The following is a 16,715-nucleotide window of genomic DNA, read 5'->3' on the forward strand; positions in this document are numbered from 1 at the left end:
GCGCACAGTCCCTGCTTTTGAGACCCCAGGTGTGATCCCTCCCTAATATTCTGGGTTTGGCGTGACAGGATCGTGTGTGTTCCCCAGACGCAGCGCAGTGATCCCGCCAGTGACATATCGGCGCAGAAGAGCCTCCTGCAGGCAGCCCTGGCCTCTGAGCTTTCCAGGCGTGGCCTTGGCCGGCTCCCAGAGAGGCGGCCGGCGTGTGGCTGGGGGCTGCGGTTTATGGCTCTGCCCCAGGAACACCCTCGCATTGCCCCGGCCTCCTGCCCTTAAGGGAGCGCAGGCTCGTGCTCCGCGGCCGGGCCCTGTTGCCTGCCCTGACGGAGCCATGGGCTCTTCCTCTCTCCCCTCCAGCTCTGCAGTGGAGACCCTCCAGGCTATGCTGACCCGGGGCGGCAGCGGAGAGGCGGCCAGGGCAGTGGCCGAGGCGGGGGGCTGGGAGCTCCTGCGGGGCCTGGAGAAGCACCACGAGGGCGTGGCCCTCCTGGCCAGGTGAGTGGGCGCAGGCCCCGCCCTGCGGGCGTCCCCCGCCACGGATGGGCTGCTCTGGCCTGACCCTGGCAGGCCCTGGGGCGCCCCTTGCGCAGCCGGGTTCCCCTTCGGAGGTGCGGGGGCCAGGGCCACTGCTTGGGCCTGGACAGGGTGGGTGTGCCAGGACACCTCGGGAGGAGGGCATGAGGCCTCTTTTGCCCCCCCGTAAGGCAGGCTTCCGCTCTCCCCCCACCCCCAGGGCGGCTCTCTGCCTCCCATGGGTCAGGGGCCCAGCCTTCTGAAGCTCTGGAAGAATACCTGCTGCTGGGGCACCCCTGAGCCCGGGGGGCACGCGCATGTTTCCAAGCCCTGATCGAGACCCCCCTGGCATTGGAGTGGGGGGGCCCTTATGCCCTGACCTCTTTTTGCAAATGCCCAGGGCCCTTCTGGAGTGGGATGGGGCCTCAACCAGTCGAGATCTCTTGGGGTGGGGGTTTTGTGTGCCATGTGAGGAAGGTGTGGGTTGGGCTGAGGCCGTCAGGCAAGGCCGAGTGGCGGCCTCAGGGCTGGTGCCCAGGCTGCAAGCGGTGGCGACAGAGCTGCCCGGCACCCGCGTGGGGAGCGGAGTTGCGTGTGCCACCTCCGTCCAGCACGGGGCTTCCCATCGCCCGGCCAGGCCTGAATCCAGCACCTGAGGAGTTGGGAGAGGCCAGTCCCCCACAGATGATTGCTCTCCCCTGGGCGGGGCGGGCGGCAGGACAGCTGGGCAGCTGCTGAGGCAGGAGGCCTCCTTTGCGCCCCCCAGGGCTGGAGCAGCTGTCCGCCGCTGGCGGGCTGCCTCTGCACTCCTGCCTGGTGCAGGGCATGCTGATCTGGGCCGCTGTGTCGTGTTCCAGGGCCATGGTGCAGCGGGCAGGGCCCAAGCTGCCGCTGATCGTGAAGAGCCTCTCGCCCATGCTCAACAGTATCTATGATAGCCAGAGGCTCACTGCCACCGCCTTCTTGGCAGAGGTGAGGGTCTTTTCGGGGCGGGGGGGCTGCACCTGGTCCCTCGGCTTTCGTGGTGCGGGCCGGGGCCCCAGCGACGCGGTGAGGTGGTCCAGCAGCGGACAGCTGCCATGGGAGCGCAGCTCCACCGCCTGGCCCTTAGCAAAGCAGCGCCTCGTCCTTCCTGCCATGCAGAGGAGCTGAATTCCGAGCTGTCCCTCCCCTGCCCCCCGTGTGACTCGCGCAGGAGTGAGCCGGGTGACGCTCCTGCCTAAGCCAGGCTGCGAAGCCCGGGGCTCTCCTCACTCCAGGGGCAGGCTGAGAGGAGCCCGGCTTCTGGCCCTCGGCAGCCTGAGCCAGCAAGCATCGCCTCGGCTGAGGAACGGAGTGTGCTGGACTGCTTCCCCCACACGGGGCTGCATGACCCTGGCCCAGCTGATGTCCCGCCTCGAGCCCGGGGTCATCGTTCCACAAGCGGCCCTTCATGAGAGCACCACCGCGCTTGCTCACAAGCTGCTTCCCCGGCTTCCTGGCTGGGGAAGCCTGCTGCTGGCTGTGGGCCCAGAGCCGGAGCAGCCGGCCGGGAGTTCAGACCAGCAGCCCTGAGGATCCGGCACCTGCCCCCCTGCTCAGGACGGCGATGAGGTCTGAGCTGGCCAGGCCCTGTCGGCTGCGCCGGGGCCGGGGGGCCAAGCAGCGGTGCCAGGAGGCTCCTGGCTTGGTGTCCAGCCTCGCCTCGCTCAGCCTTGGGCCCAGGCCCCTGGAGCTCAGCGCCCAGCCACGGAGAGCTGTGGCTAGCAACCTCCCACAAGCCGTCGGAGCTGAGGGCCCGTCCGTTTCGCGCCTTCACTGCCGGGCGGGGCTGCTGTGGGCTTGGAGCCGTGGGGCAGGTCATAGGGCTTCCTCCTGTGGGTTCTAAGGCCCAGGTCCACCTTTGGCCCTTGGTGTGCGGGGCTGGAGAGCGTGGACCCCCCGGCCCCTTGAGGGCTGCGGGGCCAAGAGCAGCTGGGCCCCGAGTGGCTCAGCGGCTGTGGGTGTCTTCCAGCTCCTTGGCAGCAGCGTGGCAAGCGGCCTGGTCCTCCTGGAGCCCGTGATGGACAGCATGACTGCCCGGCAGAGGGATCCCTGCACCCCTGTGCGCATGCTGGCCCTGCGTGGGCTGGGCAACATCGCCACTGGCGCACCGGAGAAGGTGGGGGTGGGGGCAGGTGCGCAGGGCACAGCAGGCGAGCCGCACTTCCGTGGCGTGGTCCGGGGCCCCTCTGGCAGCCGTGGGGAGGGGGCGCCTCTGGCCTGGGGGCTGCCCGGCGCCACCAGCTGGGCTGGTTCTCCTGGCCACCCATCCTCCCAGAGCAGCCAGCTCCTCCAGCAGCAGAACGCCCAGGGCCGCCTCCGCCAACTGCCTGCCTCCGCAGCCTCTCTCCTGGGCAGAGAAATGGCAACAGTGACGTCTCTGCCCGCGCCCCCGAGGCTGCGAGGTCCCCACGTTGCGCCCTTGTCGCGCTTTGTGCCCTTGAGGCTCTCGCCCTCCTCAGTGGAAGCTTTCTGCCTTGTCGGGGCCTTGTCCTCGCCCCTCTGCTCTGCTTCCACTGACCTTCGTCGCCTGGGCAGCCTCCCTGCCTTCTCACGCGGCTCTCCAGTCGTGGCCCAGCTGCTCCCCTCCGCCCTCTGGATCCACCTGTCCAGCAAAGCCTGGAGAATGTGAGAGGAGCCTTGCTGGATCAGGACAAAGTCCTCCCCAGGGCAGGAGCCACGTAACGCACGTTTTCCAGCAGCTGGCATAGAGGGGTGCCCTGCCCATAGCCAGGAGCCAGGGGGAGCCTCCTCGCCAGGGATGTGTCTACTCCCCTCTTGAGGCCACCCAAATTAGCAGCCATCGTGACGTCTTGGGGTAGCAAATTCCGCCGTTTGACTCCGCACCGTGTGAAGGCGCCCTTCCTGTTACCTGCCTAGAATCCCCCCAGGCAGCGTCATGGGGCCCCGGCCAGGGTGCTGGCATTGGAGGAGGGGGAGGAAAGTGCCTCCCTCTCCACTTCTGGGCGCATCTTTGCAGCCCTCCCTTCCCTGCCCCAGCTGTTGCAGCCATTCCTCGTAGGGGAGCTGCTGCTGCTGCTCCAGCCGCTGGAGGCTTGGTTGCCCTTCTCCGCCCCTTCTCCAGCTCTGCCAGGCCCCCCACGGCTTCCTTGCCACTGAGTGGGGCCATCTAGCTTGGGCACGCCCCCCCCCCCCCGGCCAGAGCAGCGGGGGGTCTCTGTGCCAGCCGCACTCGCTGAAGTACGGCCAGGGCTGCAAGTGCCTCCCCTGGGGGGGCGTGCTCTCTGACGCCTCCACCCCGCCTGCAGGTGGGGAAGCATGGGGCCCATCTCCTGGCTTCCATGATCAGTGGCATGGACGACAAGGATGACGCTCAGCACCGGGTCGCCCTGGAAGCCATGTCCAGCCTCTCCAAGCTCCTGGCCTTCATGGATGAGAGGGAGGTCCGCTCCGTGCTGCTGCATGTCGCCATCCGCATACGGCCCTTCTTCGACAGCGTGAGGATGCGCAGCCCCGGGGGGGGGCTGCTGGGGAGGCCTTCTGGAGAGCACGGGGGGGGGCTGGGGCTGCTCAAGTGTCGTGCCAGCCTTGCCATGGCGTGCGATGGCAGGCGGCTCAACTGCTTGACAGGCTGGGCGGGGAGAAATGGCATGATGGGTAGGGGGCAGTGGGAAAGGAGAGGGGCCGACAGAAGCCAGAAGGACAAAGCAAGCTGGAGGGGGTGGGGGACACTGGCTCTCCGCACCTCAGACCAGAGAGGCACAGGAGCAGCGCTGGGATGGAAGGTGGCGCTGTGCTGCTGGCCAAGAGGTGGGCTGCCAGAGAGTGCATGCAGCGTCCTGCGAAAGGAGTTGAGTGGGGCGCAGGGAAGGGGGGTGAGGGGCCCTTCCCTGGCTGTGCGAGCTGAGGGCCACTGGCTATTCTGGCGAGAGCAGCTGAGCCCCCTTCCCTGCAGGTGAAGCTTTCTTTCCCAGGACTGCTGCAGCTCCTGGGGGTGGGATACCGATGGACGCGGGTGGGGTTAGGGAGAGCAAGGGGCCTTTCTCCGGCCTGGCCTGATGGGGCTGCTTCCCTCGCAGGAGAAACATGAGCTCCGCAAGTCGTCCATCGTCCTCTTTGGAAACCTGACCAAGTTCAGTGCCGGGACCTGCGAGGACGCCTTCTTTGAGCAGATCCTGAATGGGCTTGTGACGCTGCTGCTTCACCTGCAGGACCCGAAGCTGGAGGTTGTCAAGGTTTGTGTCCGGCTGCTGGGCCTGGGGCAGGCGTGGGCTGTGCTTGCTGTTGGCTGGTAGCGGGGAGGCCGGGGTTTAGGGCAGGGAGAGCTCACAGCTCATCCCGTGTTCCTCCTTGCAGGCCTGTAAGTTTGCACTGCGCATGTGTGGCCCCAGCATGGGCTGCCCCGTCCTTTGCGACATGTTCCAAAACCACCTGCACGAGGACCGGAGCCTCCACTATGGCGAGTTCATGAACGATGTGTGCAAACACCTGGTGAGTGAGAGCGGCAGCTGGCTGGCTGCCTTCCGTGGGCCAGTACGCGTGCGCCTGCCCTGCTCTGCCTGGTGACCGCCTGTCCTCCCCTTGATGGGGGTCTCCCCATAGTGCCCTGCCTTCGATCTGTTAAACCCCTTTCCTCTGCGTAGGGGTCCAGGGAACCCCAAGGAGCCTACAGAACAATCCTAAATAACTATTTCTAAACCGTGCTTTAAGCATGCCAACAAAGCCCGCCACAGCGGTCCCAATTATGCCAAATGAGATCCTGCTGGACCAGGCAAAGTGAGGAAGGAAGGAGGGCGCGAGCCAGGCAAGCCTGCCGCAGGGACCGGTGGGGCGGGGCATTCCAAGGTAGTTCTGGGAAGCTTCCGAAGCCCAGGAAGTTCCCTGTTTCACTGTTCTGGTGGCTGCTGAAAAAGTCTCAGTTGTACCCTTGAGGCACACGGTAGCCCGGGGTTCCAAGGGCAAGACATGCAGGTTCTTCAGAGCGCTAGAAGTTCCCAAAATGCTGTACAACCCATACATATACAGGGCACAAGCTTAGGTGACATGGCCAGTTTGTACCCACCTGCCAAATGAGACACTCAGCAGGGCCTCAGAGGTTTGACCTCCAAGCACAGGTGGTTTTATATAGTCGGAAACATTCTTTCAGGGCTCATTTAGGGCTTTAAAGATCAAAACTCACACTTAGAACTGGGCCTGGAAATGGCGAGGCCACCAGTGAGGATGGAGCATCCGTCAGTCTTCTTAAAAATCACCCCATGTTGTGCAGCTGTGCTGCCCCTGGAGGTCTGGGAGCCTTGCCGGTCGGTGCGACGGGCTCTGACATCTTCAAAAACTTCCCAGGATCCCTCCAAGGGAGCCTCTCTCTCTTGCAGCTGTCTGGCTGACCCGGTCATTGGGCTGGAGGGGAGCGTGGCAGCGGCGGTGGCGAACTCGTTCTGCTGAAAACCACAAGGGAGCGCGCGCCTAGGGAAATGGGCTGTCCCAAACAGCAGGTGCCGTTCCAAGTTCCAGCTGGTTACCTCCGTGGCCTTCCCTTTCTCTGGCTTAGATGCAGAGCTACCCGGACACCCTGAATCGGTTGGTGGCCACCAACCTCTTCTACTTCAAGAGCAACTGGGCTGACATCCGAGCTGCTGCATCCATGTTCGTAGGTGAGGCAGGGCAGGGGCAGGTGCTGGAGGGCAGCCTTGGATGTTTCCCCATCATCCCTTTGCCCCTCGCTGGGCACCTCTGCTTGGCTCGTGTGCCTGGCACGGTGCTGGCATCGGCTGGGCTGGGCTGGGCTGCTGTGGCCTTGAGCAGGGCCTGTTCCCTGTCCCTCCTCTTCCAGGATTCCTTGTCCTCCACGTTGACAGAGCCCAGAGCCAGCAGCTGGACCTGGACGAGCTCATCGCTGGTGAGTGAGCACAGCTGGCCAGTCCCTGGTGGCTGTGGCTTGTCCTGTCTTGTGTGGCTGTTGCCGTGGGCTGCTGCTGGGGCTTCGGGGCTACATGGGAGCAGTTGGTGGGAGACCAGTGCTGCTCTGCTGAGCAGGATGCAGGGAATGCCCCGGGCCCCATCCACTTCTGAAAGGGGCAGGTCCGCGTCTTCTGGCCCTCCAGGCCGCACAGCTCTGGGCTTCCCTCTGGAAAGAGGTGGGAAACGCAGCAAAGACGTGGGATGCTTCTGCTGTGCGAATGGGCGGCATGTTCTCTCTCCTCCCCAGGCAAGTTGTGCCGCTGCCTCCTTTTCATCCTTTCTTACATAGATGTTCCCTTAGGCTGTGAACTGGAGGTGGGTTGGGGAAGCAGGAATGGAGGGTGTGAGGCAGTTCTCGCCTGCAAGGTGCTACTGGGAGTGGCCTCTGGGTTGCAGGAGGCTAGTGCCTAGTCCCCTTGGCCTGTCCTGGCCAGACCACACCCCCACCTGCCCAGAGGGTCAGTTCCACCTGCTCCTTCTCCCTGGCATCTCTGGCTGCCCCCAGGAGTTCTGGGGTTGGGCCGCATCCGTGGTGTGAAGAGGAGCAGGGGCGCTTGCTGGCACAACCGCGTGCCCAGCACAGGTTCCTCCTTTCACAGGGACCTGTCACTCAAGAGAGCAGCAGAGGAAGCCAGTTAAGTAACAAACTTTCCTGGATTTCACTGCTGTTTTTCCTTGTCAGCAGTGACCTCATCGCTTAGAGTAAGACTCGGAAAATCTCTGAGCTTTCCAGCGGAGCTTAAAAACCACTAAAAAAGGGAAAACTATCTTTCCGTTGGCTGCTGGAGTGGTCCTGAAGAGAGGCCCGTCTGTTTGCAGCGGTGGGGGATGCTTTGGGGGGGAGCCACAAGGGCTCCGGATGGGGTCGCCGCAGCTTCCCGTATTGCGCGCGAGACGCTCTGCCTGCCAGCGGCCCCCTGGGGGAGCTCCTGCAGCTGGACAGGCCCGATCAACGGGAAGCGGCTCGGCACATAAATCAGGCCGTCTCGCTCGCTCTGGAGGGACGCGAGCGTCTCGGATTTGCAGTGTAAACACGCTACTGGAAAAATATTATTGTATCTCTCCTGCTTGGGAGCAACCCCTGGTCCCTCTCCTCTCCTCTCCTCTCCTCTCCTCTCCTCTCCTCTCCTCTCCTCTCCTCTCCCTGCTGGGTCTGTGCCAGCCCTGCAGACGGAGCTGACGAGCATCCCTGCCCGCGGCCTGCCAGGGGATAGGCACAGCTCCACGGGCCGGGGCTTGGGCCCTTAGGCAGACTAGGCTCCCAGGTTCTTGGGAGCAAGGCTTCCTTGCACAGCAAGGGGGTCTCGGGATGTTCAGGGGTGTGGAGCGGGAGATGGTGACGGGGAAGGCGGCCACGTGTGTCCAGGCCTGCTGCTCGCTTGGGGCAGGGGCCCGCTTGGCTCCTGGTCAGCCTCCGTCCTCTGCCGCTTCTCCCTCCCCAGCTCTCACTGTGTTGCTGAAGGACCCAGCCGCTGCGGTGCGGGTGAAGGCGGCGGAGACTCTGGGCCGCCTGGCCAGGATTGTCTGAGGGGCTGCTTTCCTCTGCCCACCTGGGACCCCGTCAGGACTTGTGAAGTGATGGACTTGGTCGGACCCTCTCCCCCACCTCAAACCAGCCCTTGCAGCCTGCACCTCTTGGGCACGGCACGTCTTCCAGAGCAGCGGAGCCCTCACAAGTGCACGCTGGAACACCGCCTCCGTCGCAGGGGGAAGACCCCTGCCGCCTGAGGACTTGGCAGTCGCCGTGCCCCCTTGCACAGCCTGCGTCGGTGCCTCAAAACACATTTTCCACTGTGGGAACATGGAAGAGCCACTCTGCCCGGGCGGGCAGGCGGGCCCAGGCAACAGGGCTTGGAACTGCTACAGGGCTGCTATCTTCACAGTCCCCCCCCCCCGAGGAGGATCACGCCCACTCTGCTGCCTCCTCCCACTCACCCACCTCCCTCTTCCTGCACTGGGCGCAGGCCATCTGCTCCTCATAACACTGAACACAATGCCCTCTCCCAAACTAGGGCTTCGGGGAGGGAGGGGAAAGGCAGTCCCTCCCCCTAGAATTTGCAAAACACCCCCCCCCCCCGCTGCTCACTCAGCGCCTGTCTTACCAGGGGTAGCGCTGTGCACTCTCCTTCCTGCTGCCTTTTGTGGGGGCAAATGGCTCCTGTCTGTCCCAGAGCTTCCACAGGTTCATCCATTGTTCCTCCCAGTAGGGAACATGTACATACAGACAACTTATTTTTAATAAAGTATTTGCTTCTCAGAAACATGGTGGTATCAAGGTTTCCTCATATCTCCTTGGCTGTTGTCGACTAGAACTTTGAATAGGACTGCAGCATTGGAAGCACACCTCACCATTGGCTCTGCCGCCTGGGGCTGATGGGAGTTGTCTTCCAGCAACTTCTGGAGGGCCCCATGTTCCCCACCCTTGCTTTAGGCAGTGGAGACATTTCTCAAATGGGGCTGGGAGCAAGGCAATGGGAGCAGGGAAGGCTGAGCACCCTGACCCTGGGGGTGGGGGGTGTTCTGTGGTTTTTACTTCAAGAGCACCAGAGGATCTCGCCATGGATCTTTCGTCCAGTTTGGCCCTAAGCCAGCAGCTACCAACTCTCACGGCTGCAAACCAGTGTGTGAACTCTCCCAGTCTACTGTTCAGGTTCATTGGATCTTTCTCATTGCTCGTTTCCCCTAAAAGCATCATACCATTGTGTTCGGATAAAACTCTCCATGCTGTCCTTAGGTTTCTGAGGTAGAAGATACCACCAGCTTCTCAAGTAGCATCCGCTTCCTGCATTGCTCACATGCTGGGACCCTGCCTGTTCCCCTTAGCAGTGTAAGCCCCTGGCTGCTGCTTTTCAGTGACATCAGTGTGTTCCTCGTGTGCTTGCTGAACCAATTGTTTGCATCAAAGAAAGCACCTGCTTTTCCTGAAAGCAGGCAGGAGTGCTGGCTTACTGCTCTGTGGTGGTGATTTCCTTGCTTTCATAAGATGATGAGGGACCAGGAAGGAATAACTGCAGTCTTCAGTGGATACTACAGTCTTGAGGGTCACATTTTAAGATAGTAAGTTCATGAGTGTATTTGTACATTTCTTCCCAAGCTCCCCTTTCTGGAAAGGTTGAGAGGCAACTGGCCACTTTCAAGAAACATGGAGGAAGGTTGCGCTGAGGGAGAACGTTTGCCTGTTTGGCTTTTTGAGGGAGAGGTCAGCGAATGGGCTGAAATGGAAGCAGTTCAGTAGCCAGCGTGGCGACAGGATGCCTTTAGTTTGAAGCTTAGGCTTATCTTTTCCCCCTGCCCTGCCTGAGGCAGAGCAAATTGAAGTACATAGCATCTAAGGCCAGCTGTTATTTGGCGTCTGAGGCCAAAACTATCCCCCAGTAACCATGTGCTGCTCTTTAATGACATTCAAAACCAGCCGCATCCCTGCCTAATGGTAGGACTAGCCTTGCTAGGCAGCTTTGAAGAAAGCTGCAGTCACTCTGGCCCCAGTTGCTTTGTACTTGCAAGCTGATCTGTGTGGAGCTAAGCAATCCCCCTTGCTATGTGCATGAGAATGCTCTCCCTATGTAACTTATCTAATTCCTTATGCAATTTCCCTATGAATTTACAGTCAGGGCCAGAAATATTGGAACAAGGATAACTGTTTTGGCAGTTGGCCTCTGTTGTTGTTGTTCAGTCGTTAAGTCATGTCCAACTCTTTGTGATGCCATGGACCACAGCACGCCAGGCCTTCCTGTCCTCCGCTCTCCCCTGGAGCGTGCTCAAGTCCATATTCATCGCATCGGTGATGCTATCTAGCTATCTCATCCTCTGCCATCCCCGTCTCCTTTTGTCTTCATGGCCTCTATACACCACCACACTGAAGTTGAAACACACCCAGATGGGAGTGAAGTCAGGACTTTTAGCTGTAATTCAAGGGGTTTGACAAAAGTGGGGCACTAACCATTCAGAAAGGACAGCCAGCGGCATACACCCCCCCATCATTGGTGGCTCATAAGTAATGGAACAAACCAACATCATTTCAAACTTAAGGATCATCTTTAATACCTGGATGAAAATCCTTTGCAGACAATGACTGTCTGAAGTCCGGAACCCATGGACATGCCCAAATGCTGAGCATGGTAGTATTTCTGGCCCTGACTGTAGATGGTAAATTCTCCCAATGGAGGGATGTAAACAGTGGGGTCCCACAGGGATCTGTATTGGGGCCAATGCTTTTCAACTTGTTCATAAATGATCTGGAATCAGGAGTGAGCAGTGAAGAGGCCACGTTTGCCAGTGACACCAAATTGTTCAGGGTGATTAAAACAAAAAGGGACTACAAGGAGCTCTTGAAAGGATCTCTTCAAACTGGGAAAATCAACATCCAAATGACAAAAGTGGTTTAACGTAAACAAGTGTAAAGTGATGCACACTGGGGCAAAAAAGCCCCAAGTATAACCTGATGGTGACCAACCAAGAAAGAAATCTTGGGGTTGTGGCGGACAGCTCAATGAAAGTGTCAATCCAGTGTGCGGCTGCTGGCAAAAAAAGGAGCAAGCTCCCTGTTAGGCAAAAAAAGGAAAGGAATTGAGAAAGTACCAACATCATCCTTCCCTTATACAAATCTATGGTGTAGCACACTTGGAATGCTGTGTCCAGTTCTGGTCACACCTAAAAAAAGATATTGTAGAGCTAGAAAAAGTGCAGAAAAGCATCTAAAATGATGAAGGGGCTGGAGCATCTCCCCTATGAGGGAAGGTTACAACAGCTGGGATCGTTCAGCTTGGAAAAAAGAAGCTAAGGGGAGACATGATGGAGGTCTACAAAATGTTGCATGGTGTGGTGGATGTGGATAGCGAGAGATTTCCGCCCCCCCCCCCCGAATACTAGAACCCAAAGAGGTCTGCCCCTGAAGCTAATTGGTGGGAGATTCAGGACAGATAAAAGCACTTCTTCATACAGCGCAGAGTTCACTACCCCAAGACACAGTGCTGGCCAATTTGGATGGCTTCCAAAGGGGTTCAGACAGTGGAAAGGAAGAATTGCCTTGTGTGTCTTTCCTTTGCCTCATGCCAAGATCTTGCTGTCCTCCGCTTTTGCGGGGGGGGGGGGGGAGGTAGGTGCTGCTTTGGGGGCTAGCAATAGCCTATCTAGAAAACAATTATGGCCCCCCCCATGACATTTTTGCTGCCTGAAGTGGTGACCCACCCAGCCCTCCGCTGGGGCCACATTGCTGGGCCATTCAGACACCCATTCCTTCATCTATCCTAGCCTTCCCCAACTTATGGCCCGCTGGATGTTTTGGGTTTCCAACTCCCAGCAGCTCCAGCCAGCACAGACAAAGGACAGGAACACTGGGAGTTGTAGCCCAAAACATCTGGCAGGCACCAACCTGGGGAACAATGATCTCTCCCCTTTGCTCTGCTGAACGGCAGAGCCGGACCTGAGCCCTCCCTGCACTTTGTCTCTGGCTAGGTGGACAAGGGCAGCAGCATTTGTGGTCTAGGTAAACCCAAACTGACAGTAGTGTTGGCTTCTGCTTGCGTGCCTCCATTTTGCTCTGGGGCAAGGCAGGAGGGGCAAACTCTCCTTCTGAGGCACAATCCCTGCAGAGTCTTGCACACCCGCAGTTGAACATGTGCACATGCACAGGGAGGGAGAGCAGCCGAGCGCTTAAGAAATGCTTCCGCCTGCCATCTTGGCTCCTCGCAGAGACCGAGAATGGATGCCAGCCCTTTTGACGTCCTTGTGGAAGTGGCAGACTTATGCCTAACGTGGATAGAGGTACAGGGACGCGAGAGCCCCAATGCTGGGTCAGACCAAGGGTCCATCCAGTCCAGCATTCTGTTCACACAGGAGCCAACCAGCTGTCAACAGGATCCCTACAAGCAGGACATAAGCGCAACAGCTCCCTCCTGGCCACGTTCCTCAGCAACTGGTGAGCATCCTCCTCTTGCAGCAAGGTGTGCTGCGGGTTCTCCTTGTAAAAGGGGCGGGGGGAAGAGCAGCATGATCAAAGCTAATGTGGAATTTTATGGACTTCGATGTTTCCCTCCCCCAACCCCTTTCTATGGAGAACCCCAAAGCTTCCTTATAGCTTCATCTACTTGAGTGAACATTCCCCCCACCCCCTGCAACGTGGCTTCAGTTTCAGAGACTGGCATAGGTGGCACTGCACCCTTCATACTGCTGCTGAACTTGTGTTGATCCAGTAGTGTGGCATCGCCCATCACTCCAAACATCGCAGCTGCCGAGGCCACCCTGCCCATGCCCAACAGCTGGCCGGCTGCAATTCCTCGTCCAAGAAGCAGAGACCAGGCTTACAGGGCTGCCGGAGGCCGAAATGCACTGAGCTTTGTTGCAGCCTCTTTGCCGAAGTGTTGGGGCTGGCCTTGTTATTTCCATGTGTGCTTAGAACAGAAGACAGGCAGAAGCCACAGCAGGGGCAGCCCCCTCTCCAGGAGCAGAGCGCTGCTCCACCCCCCCACATCCCCTCGCCTTCATCTCAAGCTCCCCTTCTGAGCTGGGCATGCAAGGCTGCGTAGCAAAGGGGGGCGGGGGGAGAAACTGAGGTGGTTCAGGTCAGGGGCAGCTTACCCTCTGTGGAGGGGGCATCTTTTTTTGGCTCTTCTCCTGCAAGCTGAAGGACTCTGGGTTTAGGGCAGGCACACTAGTGGTGCCCTGGGGAGTGAAGGCCTGAGAGGTGCTTGTGTGTGCTTCTACAGCAGGGGAAACCTGTAGGCAGAGGAGGAGACTGGACAAGGCACACGAGGGCCTAGTGGCTCTGGGGAGAGACCTCCGCTCCACGTCACTGGGTTGAGAAGGGGGGGTTGGGGTGTCACCTCTCCAACGGAACAAAGATGTGTTTTGTGCAGTCCTTGGACCCCACGTTATGCAATCATTTGCCACGAGAGAGACGCTACAGATCTTTGGAGGACTCCCTGCATTCTAAGGCAGAAGTGTTCTCCCAGGGGCTGGTGGAGGCGGGGGCGTGTCTGCATCCACCTGCAGAGGAATGTGGCGCCCGCATCATCGTCAGTGGCACAGGGGTGCGTGTGGCAGTGCTGCTGACACAGGAAGCGATGGGGTGAGATGAGGCACCCAAGCAGGGCTCCGGGGCCACCACTGCCCCCTGCCGGGGTGAAGACTGAACCTCCAAAGCCGTGGCCGAAGTTCTTACAGGGGCGCTGCGTCTTCTCCCACTGACAGCTGTTGGTCTCTCAGCACCAGCACCCCCCCTCCTTGTAGGTTGCAGCAGTGCCTGTGCCCACATTCACGGGCCCTTTAGCCTGGGAAGAAGGGACTCAGTGCATACGAGAGACCTGAAGCGTTTAATGGGAAAACTGGGTCTGGCAGAGTTCATTTTCTCCCCAGCTAACAGCTGCACAGAGCTTTCAGCAGTGGCTGGGAGACAGGAAGAGAGCTGCAGGGCCCAGAAGCAAAGTCCCGCCTGTCCCTGCCCTAGAGAAGGACCGCTGGCTACGTGAAGAGGCGGATGGTGGCATCCGCCCCTGCAGAGAAGAGCCAGGGCTGGCTGGGGTGGAAAAGGATGTCCAGGACCCCCAGGTCGCGGGTCAGAGTGTGGCCCTTCAGCACCTTCACCGGCACGATAAGAGGGTTCTGAAGCAGGTCACTGCATGGGGAGAAGGAGAACAGAACAGGTCAGCTCCCGCCTGGCCCCATCTCTTCCTGGAGCAGCAGGGCTGAATGGATGCCCCTGCCCCGCCCCGCCCCGCCCTGCATGCAAGCAGCCAACGTGGGCCTTCAGGGATCATCCCCCCAACCGCCCTGGCCCATACGCACTTGTAGACCATGCCGTGGCAGACAATGATGCTGCCGTCATCTGAGCCCGAGGCAAAGAGTGGGTAGTGCGAGTGGAAAGCCACGGCCCTCAGCGCTGCCTTGTGGTGCCTGCCAGGAGGGAAAGGCCAGGACAGAGATCAGCCCCGCCCTGCCCAGCAGTCTTGCTCCAGCGGTGTCTCAGGCACCAACTGGACAGCCCTCTGTGCGAGGCAGATGCTTTGGGGTCCGGTACCTGCCATTCGCTGGACGCCTCCCCGGTCCCCCAGCAAGAGCACTGCAAGCAGATCTGCAGCCAGGCCCAGGACAGAGACCCGAGAGGAAGAGGGGCGGGGCCCAGACGCGCCAGGCAGGAAGCGCTCCTGCCGCCGAGAGCAGAGCCACCCAAGCTGCGCCGCCGCACCGTCTCGAAGCGCGGGCTGGTTGCTCGTCGGTGCCGCTCTGAAGACGACACGGCAGCGCTGCTAAGGGGATCTGCGCTGCTTCTCTGGGTGGCGGAATCCAGTGGGATGGAGGAGACCCTGGGGGCAGATTCCGGCAACCGGGCTGCACTGGACACAGCCACAGTCCTGGCAGCAGGGATCAAAGAGGATTCCGTTCTGAGGAGGGAGCCAGATTCACAGGCCAGGCCGGGCTTGCAAGCGGCCGCAGCGTGCCCCGCAGGCCTTCCACTTGATTCCCACGGCACGGCAATGGGGAGCACCGGCACTGGGCGGGGCTGAATCTGGCTACCTGACTCTGCTGCGAGACGGGCTCAAGGGGAGCGGAGACGTGCTTAGAGTGAGGCATGCTGCCGCCAGCGCGCCAGGGCACCAGCCGGCCCCCTCTCTGATCGCTTACCTCAGCACCCGGTAGGGCTTTGTGGACAGGTCCAGATCAAACCAGGCGAGTTTGCTGTCATAACTGCCGCAGATCAGGTTGTCGCCTAGGAGAGAGGGAGGGCCAGGGCCTTCAGCCACGGTCCGGCAGAGACGCCCCCAATGGCAAAGGCCTCGCCGCCCCGACTGGGGCTGGCTGTGGCGGCCCAGGAACACGGCAGCTCTAGTCGGCCACAGGTGGCAGCAGGGAAGGGAGGTGGCCCAGTGCCGCCCTCGGCGAGGCTGCAGCGGACCTCTCTCCCTTGGAGGATGACTGTGTCGATCCCTGCACGCCTCGGTCCCACACTCTGGGCACAGCCCCACTGATGCCTGCTGTGGCCCACGCAAAGAGGCACCGTGAGGCGCGCCACCGGGCATGCTCAGAACACAGGGCTCGGCTGCTCTGCCCCCCGCAGCCCCGCTCACCTCCGGGGTGGAGCGCCATGCTGGAGACCCACTTGCAGTTGGTGAGCAGCTTCTTGGCGAGCTCCTGCTTGAGGAGGTGGTAGACGCGGACAAAGCGCTGGGTGGCCACGAAGAAGAATGGCCGCAGCGGGTGGAAGAGGACACACTGCACCTGACCCTTGCTCCGGCGGAAGGGCGCCTGGCTCCAGCGCTTGCTCGTCTGGTGGATCAGCACCTGCAGGTGGCTGTTGTCGGACACCACCGTGGCGAAGTAGTCCCCTTTCCCGTGCCATGTCACCTGCTTCAGGGGCTGGGGGGGAGGGGGAGGCAAGGTGTGGGCGAGGGCACGTGCACGCGAGGCAGCGGGGACCCAGTGGCCCCTCCCCTCTCCTGCTGCTGGATGCAGGTGTTGGGCTTTGCGGAGCAGGGAGGGGGGTCCCGCCCAGTCAGCTGCCCTCCTGCTGGAAGGGATGCAGCAAAAGCTGCCTCCCCGCCTCCTTTCCCCAGGACAGTACCTTCCCGTGCCGGACAATGAGCCGCACGCCCTGGCTCCACTCCCCTCCGTCGGCTTCCTCCCATGTGACTGGCTGCGGCCGCTCCTCCTCTGGGGGCATGTAGCCATCGAGGAGCTGGTCCGTTGCCCCATACAGCAGCCTGTCCCCGAGGCCAGGGTTCACCAGCAGCACCAACTGCTCTCTGTAAGGGGAGTGGGGGAATGGAAAGAAACACAGAATAATCATAGACTAGTGAGGTTGGAAGGGGCCTACAAGGCCATCGAGTCCAACCCCCTGCTCAATGCAGGAATCCAAGTCAGAGCATCCCCAACAGAGGGCTGTCCAGCCTCCTCTTGAATGCCTCCAGTGTGGGAGAGCCCACCCCTCCCCAGTTCACTGGTTCTGTTCTCATATTGCTTTAACAGTCAGGAACCTTTTCCTGATGTTCAGCCGGAATCGGGTCGCTTGAGCCCATTATCCCGTGTCCTGCACTCTGGGATGATGGAGAAGAGATCCTGGCCTTCCTCTCTGGGACAACATTTCAAGTGCTTGAAGAGTGCTATCCTATCTCCCCTCTCAAGGCTAAACATGCCCAGTTCTTTCAGTCTCTCCTCATAGGGCTTTGTTTCCAGTCCCCTGATCATCTTTGTTGCCCTCCTCTGAACCCTCTCCAGTTTGTCTGCATCCTTCTTAAAGTGTGGTGCCCAGAACTGGACACAGATGAGGC

General features: G+C 60.4%; 2 protein-coding genes across 11 annotated transcripts in view; one reads left to right on the forward strand and one right to left on the reverse strand.

Moving 5' to 3' along the window:
• The window catches only part of MROH1 (maestro heat like repeat family member 1), a 57,072-nt gene extending 48,358 nt beyond the window's left edge, over positions 1-8,714 (forward strand). For 6 of the 7 annotated variants that reach the window (XM_084854733.1, XM_084854734.1, XM_084854735.1 and 3 more), the window contains 9 exons: positions 358-495; positions 1,371-1,485; positions 2,507-2,653; positions 3,804-3,992; positions 4,575-4,730; positions 4,852-4,986; positions 6,044-6,146; positions 6,326-6,391; positions 7,896-8,714. In XM_084854733.1, the coding sequence (XP_084710859.1) occupies positions 358-495; positions 1,371-1,485; positions 2,507-2,653; positions 3,804-3,992; positions 4,575-4,730; positions 4,852-4,986; positions 6,044-6,146; positions 6,326-6,391; positions 7,896-7,981 (1,135 nt within the window). In that variant the 3' untranslated portion in view covers positions 7,982-8,714. Of the gene's footprint in view, positions 1-357; positions 496-1,370; positions 1,486-2,506; positions 2,654-3,803; positions 3,993-4,574; positions 4,731-4,851; positions 4,987-5,835; positions 6,147-6,325; positions 6,392-7,895 lie in introns of all 7 variants that reach the window. The other variant, XR_014790808.1, reaches the window with a different exon arrangement.
• A 5,030-nt stretch (positions 8,715-13,744) lies between these two features.
• Positions 13,745-16,715, reverse strand: part of BOP1 (BOP1 ribosomal biogenesis factor) — a 105,292-nt gene continuing 102,321 nt past the window's right edge. For 3 of the 4 annotated variants that reach the window (XM_084854742.1, XM_084854741.1, XM_084854739.1), the window contains 5 exons: positions 16,010-16,190; positions 15,516-15,804; positions 15,073-15,157; positions 14,236-14,343; positions 13,746-14,065 (listed from right to left, as the gene is read on the reverse strand). In XM_084854742.1, coding sequence (XP_084710868.1) covers positions 13,912-14,065; positions 14,236-14,343; positions 15,073-15,157; positions 15,516-15,804; positions 16,010-16,190 — 817 coding nt within the window. In that variant the 3' untranslated portion in view covers positions 13,746-13,911. Of the gene's footprint in view, positions 14,066-14,235; positions 14,344-15,072; positions 15,158-15,515; positions 15,805-16,009; positions 16,191-16,715 lie in introns of all 4 variants that reach the window. The other variant, XM_084854738.1, reaches the window with a different exon arrangement.

The sequence above is a fragment of the Heloderma suspectum genome, chromosome 4 (genome assembly GCF_057233095.1).
Source record: "Heloderma suspectum isolate Gila_16-S chromosome 4, 16-S_ref, whole genome shotgun sequence".
Lineage (NCBI taxonomy): Eukaryota > Metazoa > Chordata > Lepidosauria > Squamata > Helodermatidae > Heloderma > Heloderma suspectum.